Source organism: Meleagris gallopavo, chromosome 6, assembly GCF_905368555.1.
Source record: "Meleagris gallopavo chromosome 6, MGAL_WU_HG_1.1, whole genome shotgun sequence".
Classification (NCBI taxonomy): domain Eukaryota; kingdom Metazoa; phylum Chordata; class Aves; order Galliformes; family Phasianidae; genus Meleagris; species Meleagris gallopavo.
The window spans coordinates 4,712,155-4,728,902 of NC_139409.1; the positions used below are offsets into that span (position 1 = coordinate 4,712,155).

General features: G+C 41.9%; 1 protein-coding gene across 5 annotated transcripts in view; it reads left to right on the forward strand.

Moving 5' to 3' along the window:
* DLEC1 (DLEC1 cilia and flagella associated protein) overlaps nucleotides 1-16,748 on the forward strand; it is a 46,493-nt gene that overhangs the window by 14,088 nt on the left and 15,657 nt on the right. For 4 of the 5 annotated variants that reach the window (XR_014884102.1, XM_085226945.1, XM_010712326.4 and 1 more), the window contains 18 exons: nucleotides 396-454; nucleotides 948-1,122; nucleotides 2,806-2,899; nucleotides 3,136-3,266; nucleotides 3,562-3,720; nucleotides 5,290-5,429; nucleotides 5,683-5,836; nucleotides 7,185-7,295; nucleotides 7,743-7,873; nucleotides 9,232-9,417; nucleotides 10,072-10,139; nucleotides 11,252-11,403; nucleotides 12,078-12,181; nucleotides 12,840-12,910; nucleotides 13,369-13,580; nucleotides 14,573-14,707; nucleotides 15,737-15,859; nucleotides 16,633-16,727. Coding sequence is in view for 4 of the 5 variants with exons in the window: in XM_085226945.1 (XP_085083071.1) it covers nucleotides 396-454; nucleotides 948-1,122; nucleotides 2,806-2,899; nucleotides 3,136-3,266; nucleotides 3,562-3,720; nucleotides 5,290-5,429; nucleotides 5,683-5,836; nucleotides 7,185-7,295; nucleotides 7,743-7,873; nucleotides 9,232-9,417; nucleotides 10,072-10,139; nucleotides 11,252-11,403; nucleotides 12,078-12,181; nucleotides 12,840-12,910; nucleotides 13,369-13,580; nucleotides 14,573-14,707; nucleotides 15,737-15,859; nucleotides 16,633-16,727 (2,300 nt within the window). In the remaining variant the exon portion in view is untranslated. The other variant, XM_085226947.1, reaches the window with a different exon arrangement.

A 16,748-nucleotide genomic window follows, 5' to 3' on the forward strand; every position in this document is an offset into this window, starting at 1 on the left:
TTTTTATTCAAAATTAAATTGATGGCCAAGTAAGTTAAATGTCCTAAAGTGGCTAAAGCAAATTCTGTTAGCACAGCAATACTAATCTTCATTTGCAGAGTATTTGCAGATGTTTGTGTGTAGTATGCAATCTACCAGGGAGATAATAACTAGCGTGTCAAAAATGAATGTTTTTCTTGGAACCATACTCCATGAGATCAGAATCTTGGCTTAATGTTTTGCAGTCAAACATGTTTTCTTTTAGTACCTCTAGATTTTGAATACAGTTTATCAGAGTTTAGGATCTCAGCGATGATTCTTCGTTATTTAAATGTAAACTCAGTTTTCATCTCAGTTTTTTGAATTCTCAACATAGCCAATTACTTGAGAATAAAATCCCCTCTTTATCTGTACAGCTGAAGATTTACCACAGTGTGATACAGCTGGTTCTGAGGGACATCCCAGAATCACCTAGGTAAGCTGAGAATCAGTACTTTCCAGCCACATTTTAGCTATGCTATTGCATTACATCACTGGGGTTCTCTATTTTCCTACTTACGGTGGACTGACAGTTATAAAGCATTTTTTATGCACAGCCAACAGTGGTACAAATAGCTTATCTCAATGTCTGAACACGTGCCTTAGCCCTAGCTGAGATTGCACCTCTCTTGGAAAGATATTGTCATTTGTTCGTTTCCTATGCTTTGTGCTGAGGTTTCCATCAGCTTTTGTTATTGCTGTTTGTCACAGCAGTCTATGACTTACATATTTAATCCATGAATGTTCTGGGACAGAGTATGTTAAAAGACTACTGGAAGTCTTCCTGTTGCTTATTGCTCCAACCTGGGTTTACTGCACTCCAGCAGTCTGGAGTGGAGAAGCTTTTGCTAATTTGCACTTCTGATCGGGCAATTAAAAGATGGCACCAAGTTGAACAGTTAATAATTCTACCACATTTCCTTCTGAAGTTTAGTAAGGGAGAGAATGCTCCAAAACATCTCAGAATACCCAGCAGAGGATGTAATAGCACTGGATATAGAAGTGAAAGGATCCACGGAGCCATTTCAGCTTCTTCTGGAACCGTACGCCGTTATCATCCCTGGAGAAAGCTTTCTTGGTGTAAATGTCAGAAGAACATTTAAGGTTTGTTTGCTCTTTACTTCATTTCTATCAGCTGCTTTGTGACTCTGGCTATGATAGGTGTTGTTAGAAGATATCAGATGATCCATATGGTTTTAATTTTTCTTAAATATTTTTAAAGGAGGCTATGAGTACCAAGCTGAAATGCCCTAGCAGGCCTCCTCAGCCCTGCGCTCAAGGCAGAAGGCTTTGCTCTGTTTTCATCTCTGAAGTTTGATATTGCAAAGTATTACACTTGTAAATGCTTTTCTGGGTCACAAACCAGTGCTCATCCATCTGCCAGCCCTGCAGTGCAAGATTTTTCCAGCTGGGAAGAATTAACCCATGGATGATTAAATTACTTTGTAACAGAGACACTGTTTGTTTAAAGGACTACAGCAGGAAAGCTACAGAAATCACTTCTGCTGAAGCTTCTTAGATCTATTTCTGTGGCTGCAGATTCTGTTAATTTCTGCTTGGATATTATGGGATGAGCTTCTGCTGCAATCCACTCACTCAGCATTCATTTCACTATAGGCCAGGATCATTTTGATTCTAGTTTCAACTGGGAAAAATAGGTCTATTAGCAATAGCCGGGCAAGAAGACACTTCCTAGTTAATGATCTTTACATTTTTTCTTAGAGAGGTTCAAATGCAATAACGTTCTGGGAGAATCAGTGAGTTCAGGTTTCAGAAAACACCAAATCCCAGTGCAAAGGTAGCCACTGAATTCATCTGGTTAAAGATGGTGCTTTGGGCATAGATCTCCTCCTCCGAGCTACCTGCTGTAACTTTCCTTATAGTGCTTGGACATCCAAGGGGTGACTCCTAACATCTCCCAGGCTAAAATAATTTGGAGATATTGCTGCTAGCAATGTCTAATTGGCATCAGTGACTGCAAAGAGCCCTAGAAGATGGGATCAGATAAGGAGCTCTCAGCCACTTTGAAGACATCTGAAATCCAGTCAGCCGAATCCTACTTCTTGTTTTTGTTTTACATTACAGAGGGAAGGTGACTGGATGTGGTGAAAAAAGAGCACAGCACTGGATTGGTAGTGTTCAAGTCAGATGTTAGATGTTCCATGCCTTTCCACTTTGTGTTAGTTCAGTTTGTATTAATATCAGGTGAAGATACAGTATGCTAGAGTACATGCTACAGTATGCATCAAAGTATTTTAGTAGGCACTAACATTTAGAGAAGAGCAGGCTGCAGGGAGACCTCATTGTGGCCTTCCAATACCTGAAGGGAGCGTATAAACAGGAGGGGGAACAGCTGTTTACGAGGGTGGATAGTGATAAGACAAGGGGCAATGGTTTTATACTGAGACAGGGGAGGTTTAGGTTAGATATTAGGAGGAAGTTTTTCACACAGAGGGTGGTGAGGCACTGGAACAGGTTGTCCAAGGAGGGCATTCAAGGCCAGGCTGGATGTGGCTCTGGGCAGCCTGGTCTGCTGGTTGGTGACCCTGCACATAGCAGGGGGTTGGACTGGATGATCACTGTGGTCCTTTTCAACCCAGGCCATTCTATGATCCTGCAATTCTATGATTTTATGATTTACTGAGGATCAGGATGTCATTAAAGTTTGCAATATAAGTATGTGATGTGAGACTTGCAGTACCTAGTTTGCAGTGCATCACTGCTCTCAGCATATGGACTTGTTGCTGTGCAAGCTTCTGGTATGTTAATTAACTTTAATTGTTACAGATGTGGAATAATAGCAAGTCACTGATCAAGTATACATGGGAGAATATCACAGACTGTGCCATTATGGAAGTTGAACCTCTTACTGGTGTCATAGGTAAAGTTTCTGTGATTTATGAGTATTAGTTAATGATAGAAATATTTAAATTGGTACAAGTGAATGAGAAAAGCTGTAGAACATTATATTGCAAGGTGTCAGACAGGGCTGATCCCCAGTCTGCTGGAGCCAGCAGGAGGCTTCATTTGGTTCCAAGATCTCCAATTCCAGCCTTACAGCAGCTTATTTCTGTTCAGGAAGGTGAGACTTTGATTCTATATTTTTTTCTTTTCTAGATAGGAATAAATACTGTGAATTTGAACTGATGATTGCTGGAATCAGACCTGGGTGTGTCAGCCATAACCTGCAATGCCAAATTGAACACTCTGCAGAGCCAGTTGTGCTGCACGTTGAGGCTGCTTTTAAGGTAAGAACCAGCCTGGTGTTGCAGGGCCAGGCTGTTGGCTCTGTAAAGCTTTTTGCTTCTTGAAGGCCTGACAGATCTAGGGCAGTTACAAATATGAAGCATTTTTGCTGTCTGGTATCAACTGTGTAAATGCTGATATTCCCACAATAGTAAGATTTTTCTCTATTACACAGAAGGCATTTGCTTTCTGCTTTTCTCTGTGAAGTAGAAGATTAATCTTAGCCTAGTGTACGCTTTTTAATTAAGGAGTTTTGGCAGAAAAGTCCATTTTGCCATCTGTTTTCTGGTGTTCTAGGGTCCTCTTCTTCATATTGGTGTTCCCTCACTCCGCTTAGGTTTGATTAAGCCAGGTGAGAGTGTGGTAGGAACCTTTGAGATTCAAAATCTGTGCCAGCTGCCAGCACGGTGGAGAATGCAAGAAAGCCAGGTTTGTCTAGCTGAAAGGAATGAAGAGGTAAGTAACTGCTACAGCTTGCCATGTTCCTTCTTCAGCTATTACTTCCTCAGGCTTAGCAGCTGTACTTTTCATTCCAGATACGCAAAGTTTTGATTTCTGCAGTTCATTATGCAGCTGGTTCTGCAGTTACTTAAGGCCAGTCTGGATGGGACTGTGAGCAACCTAGTCTAGAGGGAGATGGCCCTGTCTACAGCAGGGTGTTGGAACTGCATGATCTTAAAGGTCCCTTCCAACCCAAACCAATCTATGATTCTATGAAGTGCACAAGTTTTTTAGAAAATAAATGTATATGAAGTTTTGTTGTTTTTTTTTTAACTTTTGTTAATTTCAACATGATTGAAAGAGCCATGGAGTATTTCCTCTTTGTCAGAGATTTAGGCTACTACTAATGTATGAAAGGGAGTAAGACCTTCTCATTCTGATAAGGCTGCTCAGCACTCTTCCCACACCACTGACATTAAAGGGAAGTGAGGATACCTGGACTTTAGGATGAGTGCTTTCTCTAGTAATAAAACCCAAACTATGCTTGCTGGTCTCCTTGCATAACTGACCATACAGGGAATTGTTTGCTTTTATTGTGGCAAAAATGGTATAAACAGTGCTTGGATATTCTGTTTTCCTGGACAGCTTGTGTCAGTTCTGCACTGAAAGAGGAGTTTTCTGTTGGTTATCTCAGGAGATGAAAGGCTGTGTGAAGCTGCTCCTAATTTTATGACTTCTTCAGCTTTGGATTATTTTTTTTTTTCTTACATGTGATGCAGATGTGTCACCAACTCTGGTTGAAATTTGATGGAAAAAGAGAAGGATTTATGAGAGGTGGCTATGGCAGCTGTGTGTGTGCTTGTCTATCCCTTTCCCCCAAAATAACTATAATCAGAAATGCCTGAATCAAGATATGCTTCTCACAGTCCTCAAACCCTTCTTTCTCACTTTGTTATTCCTTTGTTCCCTGCATTCTCAACACTTCCTAGGACCTCAGAGATTGCAGAGACTTAATCTGTTGAATTTATCACCCCAGAGCCCATTCATATTGCAGTGGAGATGATAGGTCAATTTCTTGCTTCCTCCTACATAAAAGCTGCCTCTTTCCTTTACCTGAATCTCTCCAGCTCCTGTCCCACACTGGTGCTTTTTCAATTTATTTCTGGTCTTCCAACCTTCCTTTTTTGACTCTCTGTCCAAGAATCTCTCCTTGGCATCTTGCATAGCTGCTGTTCAACCTCTTTGGAAGTAGCCACTGCTACTAGTACTGACTGCTTTGCATTCCCCCTCGCCACACACACCTTTTTAAGCCCTTGGCTTTGACAGCCCTTCTCTTAACTCATGGCTGTTTTACTAGCTGTCCCCACAGATGCCAAGTCCTTTCTCCTTGTCTAGCCAGGTTTTCACAAAGCTATCATTGCATGTAGTAAAATCTAACCAGATGGGACTGCAGGGGCAGAGAAACATGACATGTCTGAGGAGAAACTGGTCGCACGTGAATCTCAATTGGAGCGTATAGGTACAGCATTTTACACTTCCTTTATGGGCATCAAAAGCGTTTCTATTCCTTCTCTTCTCTCACAGGTATCTCCCTTTACCATTCAGCCATCTGCTGAATTATTACCTCCTTTGGGTACATGCAGTGTGTCAGTTCAGTACACGTCGTCGCTGTGTCAGCGTCTCCATACAGTATTAGAACTAGAGGTAGAAAATGGAGAAAGGAGGTAAGGGGAAAAAGCCACATTCTGCTTTATTTTTTTCCTGACATTCACATGTGATTTTCAGCATGGGTAGGTTTGTCTCCTAAAACAAAAATACATAGCAAAAACTCAGAATGGGCTCGTGTAACCTATCAAAGAACTAGCTAATCACTAATATTGCTAAGTAAACATAATCAGCATTCTTTCCAGCATGCTGTTGTATGTCTAGCACATCTCGTTAACGATAACAATAGGCCATCTGTGTGTTTACTTCCAGTTACCTTCCTGTTTCTGTTGAAGTTCAGACCCCCCAGGCATGCCTGTTATCTAGTCATCTAGTGCTCACTGAAACGTATACTGGAATTCCTGTCAAAGCAACAAGCAAACTTTTCAACCAGACACGGCTGCCAGCAAAATACTCATGGGGAAAGGTAAGTGTGTTTCTAATAGATGAAGAATAAAGCAGGGCTGGAATTTCCATCAAAATACAAATGATAATTAAAAGCTTTTCTGATGTGTCCTTTGACTAGTGATTCCTGTCTTCTGGCTTATGGGCAGGACTTCAGCTTGAGACCAGACTTGATGAAGAGATTATCTACCCGTTGATGTTAATGTGTAGTTACTGACTATTGATCACTCCTTGGAGGGTGGTGTGAGCAAAGTGGCAGAGGAAAACAGGATGAAAGCTGCATTAAAGAAAGTATTGTAGCTATTCAGGTTTTTGTATTTAGTTCAGTAGAGCAAAGCAGCAGCATTGCTTTTGAATTGTGTCTAAACTTGAATTCTATATTCCAGGTGGGTTTGAGCTCACAGATTAAGACTCTTAAATTTAATGTCAGTAGGTGGGCTACTGTTTGAACTTTCTTTTCGGTGATGGAAAATCTGGGCAGGAGGTCAGTTACCAGAATATAGCTGTCTAGTGTCATATTGAGTGCTGTAGAATGTTCTTTGTGACCTCCATTTCACTTGTGGTCTTTTGTAAGTCCTGCCACGCCAGCCAACCACTACTCTATGGACCTGTGCTTAGGCAACTGAATCCTAATGTGTTCGTATTGTCAGTGGAATCCAGAGAACTATTCAGCTCACTCTGAAATTGACACCTGCTTAGGTAGCTTAACTTGTAAGTCGCACTATCAGTGCCTTAGTCATTCAGATCCACTCTGGCATTGGAGACTTAGCTCAGTTGCCTATGTAAAAGCATTCAGTGCCATCTGAGATGTCCTCACGTGCCTGAGGAACTCTACCAGTGCATGTAGATGATGCAGGACCCATGGGAAAACCGTTTGGAGTAGCTGGAGCCTGGAAGGATACCCAGGCACTGTGCATAGTACCCGATGTTTGTGTTTGAGCAACTGAGGTGAACCTCTGAGTTCGTGTCAGTCACACAGGCAAAACTGTCTCTATAGGCCTTCTGTGTAGTTAGCTGGAGAGACCTGAGGCACCTTGAGGAATTTGTTCCAATATCAGGTAAGCTGACCTAGCCCTGGGAAGGCTTCTGACTGGGAAAGGGCCTACAGTAACTCTGCTCCCAGTACAGGTTGCTCAGTTGAGCACCTGAAGTCACTTGAAATGATTCTAGGTAAGAGAATCTTAGCAGCCATAGGAGAATTGCAAAGCAAGCCTCATCTCAGCAAGCTCTACGTATTGCTAAGGAAAAGTATTCTGAACCTTAGAGTAACTGTTTTTATAGACCTGTAACATCAGAAGGGGAAAATGTGAAAGAATCAAGAGTTATTGAAATAACAGATTAACTGAGTGTTTGTCCTCTCTGCTCGGCAGCTCATTGGAAGTCAGGCAGCTTTCTGCTCTGCCATCATCACTCCAGCCAGTGGCATTTTAACCCCAAATGAAGAAAAAGAATTCTGCATAGAGCTGACAGCTAACATCACAGTAAGTTTAAAAACTGGTGCTTATCAACAGAGTAGTGCTATCATCCTCACCTCAATTCCACCTGACAAGGATTTCCATATACACGATATGATGTTCTTTTTTGCATACAATATATCTGAAATTGCTTTGCTTTAGAGGTAACTATGCTTAGAGCTTCAAAATTTCCAATACAGAAAGCATGTCAGAAATCACTAATGGAGCAATGTTAGGCTTACAGACTGATATGAATGTAAAGAGATGAAACAGCCACAAAACTGTACCTTGTTTCTTCCTTCTTAGCAAATCTGTTTGCAGGTGGTACGTTTAAAGCAATTCAGTAACACTTTGCAGTAGATCTGTTCCAGTGAGGTTTAAATGCATTCCCTAATTAGATTTCTTAATTTCTTAATGCCTGTCCTCTGTGATCTCTACTCCATTCACAAGCAAATTTGATTCTTCTCCTATCAGGGTGAGCTGAAAGGCCTTGCCCTTTCCTGTAGCATAGAAGACATGACTGAACCCCTCCTTCTGAGCATTTCTGGGGAAGTAAAAGGATTGCATGTCACCTACTCAGTGCCCTGTGAAGGTGAAGATGCCAGGTAAATCAAGGCATTATTAAAATCATGGAAGATGAACCATTCTATGATTCTGTTTCTTTTTGTGGAACGATTGTAATAGATACAAAGCTCTAGTCTATTGTAGAATACTCAATTATACCAAAGTGTGTGATGGTATTAAAAACATCTGAAGAATGTCACGAGAAGTGCAAAGCTTGATACGTTTACCTCTGCAGTTTTCTTGTAGCCAAATATAATGAAGATCAGCTTCATACCACCAAAAACAACAGTCTTTTAAGAGTAGATTGAAGATGTTAAACTCTATAATTTACATACCTCTTGGCAAGGTGCTGTCTTCTCAGAAACTGGATGACATCTCCATAGCACCAAGCCTTAAGGCGGGTCACAGTGACACAGCCAAACTCAATTCCCAAACGAAACGTTCTAGCTTGCATGTGCAGTACGTGGTTTTGCAGTCCCACTCTACAAGACTTAACATCTTTTTATATCTTGGGCTTCCAGATTAACTGGAAAAAAAATCAGATAGAATTGTAGAATGGCTCAGATTGGAAGGGACCTCAAGGATCATAAAGCTCCAATCCTCCCACTACAGGCAGGGCCACCAACTTCCACATTTAATACCAGACCAGGCTGCCCAGGACCCCATCCAAACTGGCCTTGAACAATGAGCTGAAACAAATTAAATAAACAACTTTGAATGAAGTTTTGGATGAATAATGAATTGGTGTGAAATTAACTGCATGCAAGTAAAACTCATGGTCATGTTTTGGCTGGTCTCACTTATGCTCCTGGATCTTGCAGTCTTCCTGTTGTCCTGATCCTTCTGGTGTGTAAAGAGCAGGAAAACTACCTTTGTCACTACTGACCAAAGCATACGGCCCCTGCAGTTCATAATATGTGAGGAACAGCTGTCTTCTGTGATACCAAAAATGTGCACATTCAGTTCCTACTGAATTACCAAGATCCATTGTGTTGGGCCATTCTGTTTTCTTACTGCACCATTAAACACAGTATCAAAGAAAGGACAGCAGACCTCTCTTTGACTTGGTATATCTGAGTGATTTATTTTTTATATGTGGCATGATTACTCTCTTTTGGAATATGCTCATTTTTATATGTTTTAATATAAGTAAAAATGGCTTTAATTTGGTAGATTTACACATCATACATGATCAACTTTGTACCTTGAATAAATCCTTACAAGGTTAGAAGTGAAAAAATGTAAAGCACTAAATGCTGATGACAAAAACTCAGCTGCTTAGTCTTTTTACACTGGTTTTCACAACCACATTGTATATTGTACATTTTAAATCTCTTGAAGTCATTTGTGACATAAGAAAACTGGACTGATACTGTAATACTTACTTTTTTTCTGACAGTGATGAAAGAAAAATGTTACAAAGCCCAAGTGACCTTATTTTGGACTTTGGATCTGAGGTTGCACTGAAAGACACAGTGAAACGTCAGCTGATTCTTACCAATCACACTGCAATCAGTGCACTGTTCAGACTAGAAGCTGTGTATTTTACTGGCTCTTCACCTACTCCAGAGCAATCTATCTTGCTGTAAGTCTTGCTTTTCTGCCCAATGCCTCAAATACTAATGGAGATCTGGGTTAAAATTGAAATCAGGACAGCGTGCTCTCTGCCACAAGATGCACCTTCTGCAGTGTTACAGCATTTGGGATTTTTGGTTCTTGTTTTTAAGCTCTTTGATTGTGGTGATGAAATTTGCTGAAAAGATTTCCTGCAGAAACTGATAGCTTGGAAAGCAAAGACAAAAGTTGGAGAAACGTTTAGATGTGGTACTGAGGGACGTGGTTTAGTGGGAACTGCTGGTGGTAGATGGACAGTTGGACTGGATCATCTTGGAGATCTTTTCCTACCTTGGCGATTCTCTCATGTAATCAGTACAAGTGGCAGAACTCCACTGTTGTCACCACTGTGTGGATATAGGCTGGTTTACACCTGCCAAGGCTCTGTTGTGTTGGACTGTACACAGAGCCTGCCAAGGCTCTGTTGTGTTGGACTGTACACAGAGCCTTGCAGCTCTTCAGTTAATTCATTCTTAAGGATGTTATTTTCCAAAAACACTGAGTAGTCAGTCCTTCTTTAAGCTATAATGGCCGCTAATGTAGGAGTCAGCTAGAGATGTTATGTTAGCAGAGACATGCTCATTTCACAGAAGTGTTACGATGTTTTGATGTTTTTCTTTTCAAGCTCATCGGGCTACCTGGTGAAAAGGAGAGGGCCCACCACGAAACATGCAGCCAAAAGAGCACAGTCAGGTACAAGGATAATCCCCCCCCGTGGAGAGAAGGCAAAAATCAACTGACTTCCACGTACAGCATTGAAAGTGCCAGTCAGGAACACAATTTTGTTGTTGGAGTACTTGGCTACATCGACACCATTAAATAATGTAGCTCCTCACTTCATTCTTGAGTGCAAAACTCCACATTGCATAAACATTAGGACACTGTTCTTTCTTTTTTTCACCCCAAAAGATGGGTGGTTCTGCTCATAGTTCATTCCCAGCACAGAGTATGGATGTGTAACATTTGGCTGTTTCATTCCTGGTCAGTCTTCTGATACCATTGTAGCAGACTTTCCTCCTTCAAACCCCTTAATATATTATTTCCCCAGCGTAGGAAAGCTAGCCCCAGCACATCCATCATTTTTGATGCTTTGTAGTGAAAACAATGATACTGAGAGCCACAAGGGACCCAGGGAAGGGGGGAAGTGAGAGCAAAATGCCATGAAATGTGGATGTGTCTTGTGTATCCAAAATAAAACTTGGATACATTGGTAGCTTGCCATAGTGTTTAGCATCTGTTAGAAAGACAAAGCTTTTCAGCTGTTGAATTAGTCCTTAAGATGGGGAAAATGCTGTTCTGACAGATTCTATGGAAGCCTATTGATTTGGAAGGCAGGGTAATTCAGAATGTGGAAAGCCTCTCTGCTCTTTATAATTCACATTCTTTGTCCTGAACAGCACACAGATGTAAACGGGCAGCTGCCAATAAAATGATAACCAGTTAGGACAAATTCCAGCTTATTTTTCTAAAGTTGAGGGTGTGTTTTCATTTAACCAATCACTGCCTTGCACATCCCAAAGTGTCCTGGAACAGGTTGTCTGAAGGCGGTCCATCTATGAAATAATCTCTGCAAGAATTGACTCATAAAAACAAAGGAAAAAAACCCAACAGATTAAAACCCACTGCAGAAGAGAACTCAAGTGTTATAAATATGGGCTGTGTAAATAATCCCAGTTTTTCTGAAGCCATTGAAGTTATCCTGATTGATACGAGCGAATAATCTGCTCCTGTGTTTTCTCTGAAAGACTAACGTTGTTCCATTTCCTCAGAACTTATCAAATGCTTCTTTGCTCTGCTCCTTTTAGAGTTTGCAGCAGCGATGCTGTCTCATGGGAAGGGAGTAGCTTTCCATATACAACCTTCCTCAGGAACTCTGCATGCCTTCCAGCGGCTAATCATAGAAATAACAGCCTACAACAACATGTGGGGAGAGTACAGTGATGATCTTGTCTGTAAGGTAGGTGGGGCTTGGTTTCAAGTGAAATACTGCTATGGCAGATTTGACACCAATTGCATTTCCCAGATTCCTTTCTGTTAAAAGCACATTTTCCATTTAGTAGGATTTCTGTAAGAATTCAGGGCAGATGCTGCTAGCTCCAACAGCATGCAAGGAGCTTGCTGTTGCAGTGTTTGGTTTGGTTTTGGGGTAACATGTCTATCCCTTGGGAGTTTTCCATAGAACCATAGAATGGCCTGGGTTGAAAAGATTGAAAACCACAATGCTCATCTAGTTTCAACACCTCTGCCATGGGCAGGGTCACCAACCACCAGACCAGGCTGCCTAGAGCCACATCCAGCTTGGCCTTGAATGCCTCCAGGGATGGGGCATCCACAACCTCCACGTGTCTTTGAAGTGACTGGAGCAGTCTGATTATAAAATCTGCTTGGTAACTGTCCAGTGTGCCATTCTGCTCTACCAATACAGTACATTATGTTGTATGGAAAGGCTGCAGGGAAGTTAACTAACATGTGAGCTACTGCACTCTCCTGCTGAGAAAAGCTGTTCTTTAGAATGTGCTTTCAAAAGATATCATTCAAAACATATGAAAATCAGAAACAGTTTTCAAAATGTAATTTTGAAACCCAGATACTAGTTCTATCTTGATTCTAAAACAATAATCACTTTAATAGGTGGGAGACCTACAGCCTACATTAATTCCTATGCAAATGACTGTGAAGGGCTGCCCGATCTTCCTGCAGATGGCAGGACCACAAACGCAGCAACCCATAATCAGGTACAGCCCAAACTACTGACAGAGAAGTCCGACAATTAAATACCACTGGACCATAGCCAACATTTACTCCTGTTCCCATCTTCTTGTGGTGTAATGAGGAAGTCAGCACAGTGACTGTCAGAGGACAGTATCTGCTTCTATAACACCAATGCATTTGTTTCTGCCAGAATAATTAGAAAAAGATCTGCATCCAGGTCTTCTCAGGCTTACCATCAATCATTGTTCTGGACTTCAGTCATGAAAGTTTATTCATGCCAGCATTATTGATTCAGTGGGGATGGAAATTGGTACACAGTGGCACGTTTCCTAATCGTCCACTGTACATTTCTCCCTGTCCATATGGATCATGGACAAATGCAGCCTCAGTTAAATGAGGGCAAAGTAGGGTTAAAGCCCTTGCTGCCGCTAGCAATGTTTTTCACAAAAGTTGACTTCACGTGTTCACCCTGAAATGTCTGAGACAACTAAGAACATCGGAAGAAAGAGACTGATTAAAGAACTGCATTTGGCAGTTTTTAGCCACACCTTACCCAATAGCCACTCTTAACAGGCTGCCACTACAGCCATATACTTCCTACTTATAAATGAATCTTTAATTAAAGTTTTTTCAGACATTCACTTGTTTTCTACATGTTCTAACAGTGGGTTTCCCCCTCAGGTTTGGCACTCATGTCTCTGGAGGGTGTCCTGTCTTTCGGAGTGTCCGACTCAACAATCCAACTCCCTTTGGTAATAATAATTTTGCACCAACACTTGCATTGCACTCCTTGTAGCAATAAAAATAGAACAACCAGTGTTCTGGTTGTTAAGTGTTACCTGGCCTTCTTATTTCCTCATTAAGCTCTTCAAAGCAATGGTCATTCATCTTAATTTTTTTCTATTTTTTCCTGAATGCCATCAAAGATATTTACTTAACAAAATGCCCATCATTAATTTTAATGTTAATGGAAGTATTGTTTGGGACCTAGAGAGTGGCCAAGTACTTTATTACCCATATGCATGGCATAGATGCATGCATGTTTTCAATTTAGTTGGTTTATAGCAAACATGACAAAGCTTAAGATGTGCTCTAATACAAATCCAGTTGCAAGACAACAAATTCTTTACTTGATGTGGTTCTCCAGGACCAATTAAGCCGAGTCTTCTGAATGACCAGCAGTAACTGCCCTTTCTGCTTTTCCATTCAGACATTCGCCTGGACTGGGAAACTTACAACCAAGAGGAAGATGATAAAAAGCTGGTGGACCTGCTGATGTTGTTTGGAGACCCTTTTCCTCCTAAGGACATGGCAAAAAATGAGACTACATCAACTGGTAGCAACTCAGAGATCGTGTTAGGATTGGATCAGCCCCCCATTCCCTGTGGAAGCATTCATCCAGCTTTGCAAACCACAGATGAGGTCAGCTATTAGTCTGTTTTTTATACTGCTGCTGAGATACATGATGGGTTTCTTGGCACGAAAGGTTGAAAACAGTAACAGACAACATTTAACTAAGAGCTGAATTATGGTATGTCAGCTTCTCTCACAGTCAAAAAGCAATACATCAGTAGGTGGCTGTAGGTATCGGCAATTGGTTTCCAGAATGAGCTATAAGCAAACAGGACTTCAGCTTCTCTTAAAGTTGTTAGAGAAGTTGGTCAGATACTTTTTAAAGACTGTCATTGATAAATAATGTTTTGTTTTGTTAACGTAGAATTGTTAGGATAGCCAGAACTCTTCAATTTGGTCTACTTTTCTCATGGGTGCTTTATATGATGTAGTCAGGGAACAGAATATAACCTGAGAAGTTCAAATGACAGCTATTGTTTTGGAGGTATTTGTCCTAGTGCCAAACTAGCTCTGGTACTGTCAGATGTCACCGTGTTATAACAGATTGTTACGTGTAAAATTTGATTATAATATGGAGACTTAATGCCTCAAGGGCTGGGAGTGATGGGGAAGGTGGTATGCAGGATCCAGCAAAAGCTTTACAGAAAAGATATGAAAAGCACCTTTTCTCTGTTTCAGCTTAGAAAGCATAGTTGTTTTGAATACACCTCCTACCTTCCACATGCAACAAGAGAGAGGAGTTGTCCTGATGTGCTGGTTTATGTAATGGACCCAAGATGTTGTGGTTGAATGTTTCTCTTTGCTGAACAGGACCCAAGCATGCATGTTTTCCCAGCAGTCTGGGGACAGATTTAGGAGAGCAAACCTATGCATGAAAAAATTTGTGTCCAGGACACATCCATGTGTTCAGTTTTCATGCCAGAAAGAATGAAACTGAAGCTGGCCATACTTATGGACAGTTAGTTCTCTGTACACATCACTTACATTCCTGTACACATCGCTGACATTCCTCCTTTGCAACGTAATGGTTTTAACTATTCCCCACCCTTTTGTCCCTGCAGTCTTCAAACACAGAGTGTGAAGAGGAAGGAATAATCACTCAAGAACCTACAATGCAGAAAATTGTCTCTGTGCTTCTACGGCCTCATGAAGGGGTTCTTGCTGACAACCCCTACTCCATCAGTCCAAGACAGATAGTAAGCCATACATTTTCTTTGTGCTTAGACTTAGTTTGTTTCTTGGCAGATAGGAGGGGCAAAGGAGAAGGAGGATGCTTTGCTCTTCTGGATAAACAGCTGCAACACACCATACATCAGAAGTAACTGCTGCAAATAGGGGCCACTCTTCCTTAGAAATAAGATAAAACTGTAGAGGAATACTCTCCTCCTTTCCACTATTGTTCCAGGAAGGTCTGTTAGCTCAGGTGCTGAGCAGTGCAGCTGCCCAGGCCTGGCTCAGGTCCACGTCAGACCATGTCTGACTACCATGCACAAACCTGCAGTGCTGCGGGATCTGGCAGAAATACCAGTTCCAGCTTTGCTCTGGAACTTTCTTCTGCTCCTCAGTGCTCTGAGCAGGCAAATGCAGTCAGCTCAGCAATCCTTGTGCTGTTTCTTTAGAATCCAGATCCAGCAGGGCCAAACATGAAATTGGGTCGGTTGTTTCTGCACAGCACTTAAAACAGGTTTTAGTCATTACCTGCCTAATGCACCTAAGGGAAGCAGAACCTCTGCAACCCATACATCACTAAAAATCTACTGTTGGTGGTTATTGCATTTGGTTACATTCTGTGCTGTCATGTAAAGGAAAAAATGGTCAGGAGGGAGCAAACAGAACTGTAGAATACTAAGCCCAGCTTGTAAACATTCAGAACAGGTGTGTGAATGCCTTCAGCTATGTGAGAATCAGCTCAGTTAGCCATGGGGTGAGAGTGGGAAGAACTGGGCAGAAGTGTTTCCAAAAACAGGTGTGTATCTACATCTGCGTGCTTAGGGGAGATGTTCTCTGGCTGTACTTTAACTCTGTTGATGTTAAAGAGTGCCTGCACTGATACTTGCAGCTGGTATTGTTTTGTTGCCACATGCTGACATCTCAGTGCGTGCCCTGAGCATCCCGAGGAGATTTCCAGCTGCTCGTACAACTCAGCCGGAGCAGAGGAGCACTGGGGATGCTTGTGCAATCCCAGGCAGTTGCCTGCACTGCAAAACAGGCAGCTCTCGTTGCAGGTGGTTCCGGGAGGTGGCAGCAGCTCCGTTTGCATCTCCTTCACCCCCCATGTCCTCCCGGAGCCCGTGGCTGAAGTGCGGTGTGAAGGGTTTGTGCTGGGATTCATGAGCCTGGATGACAAGGTAAGCCGAGTGCTGCAGCAAGGCTAAAGATGACTCCAAAGTAATAATTTCCCTTCCTGTAATTTTGGGTCCAGGCTGTGTATACCTGGCCACAGTGTAAAAACAGTCCTCCACCTGCAGCCCCCTGCATCCTTCCTTAATTAGGGTTTGTTTGCTGCATTTCCTTTTAGTTTGGAAGCATTCTGGGGTGGGAATGTCACTGTCTTTTTACACTGGCTGCTGCAGCAGCTCCCAGACCAGGATCTGAATTGCTATCACAGCATCAGGTTTTATTGATTACAAAAGTGAACAGTGGGACTGAGACTCAGGGCTGTGGAATTCCATTCCTGGCTCTGTGTCTTCATTCCTGTGTGAATCCAGACAGCATAGCTCTCCTCTGGGAAACTTCCTCTTTGCAAACTTGCAAGTGCAGCTTGCAGGCTGATGTGAGGCTTGAACAGTGCTTTATGAATTGCCCTCAGATTCTCTGACATGAATCACTGCAACAGTGCAAGGTATAATGAATGAATTGTAACTGAATATTTAATAAAAACATCCCTAGCATTCCTTTCTCCTGGAAAAAGTATTGCCTGTATGTGTATTAAGTGCAGTCATTGTGTCCCATTATTGCTGCATTTTTGCTATTCCTTGCACGTTGCTGGCATGTCTTACAAACAGACAATGCCTTACCAAGCAGAATCCCATTTTGAGTAACGACTCCTTAGGCTGAAGGTAGACTTTCATGTTTTAGTGCTGTCATTTATACATCATTTCTGTTTCCATTGTGTTGTCAGCTTGCAAAGACAGTTCCTGGCAAAGTCCATCGCAGACATGGTTACGATGCTGTACCATTACGGATTGACATGCGAGCTTCTGTAAGGCAAGCTCTGTAAGTGCCATCACACTGCAG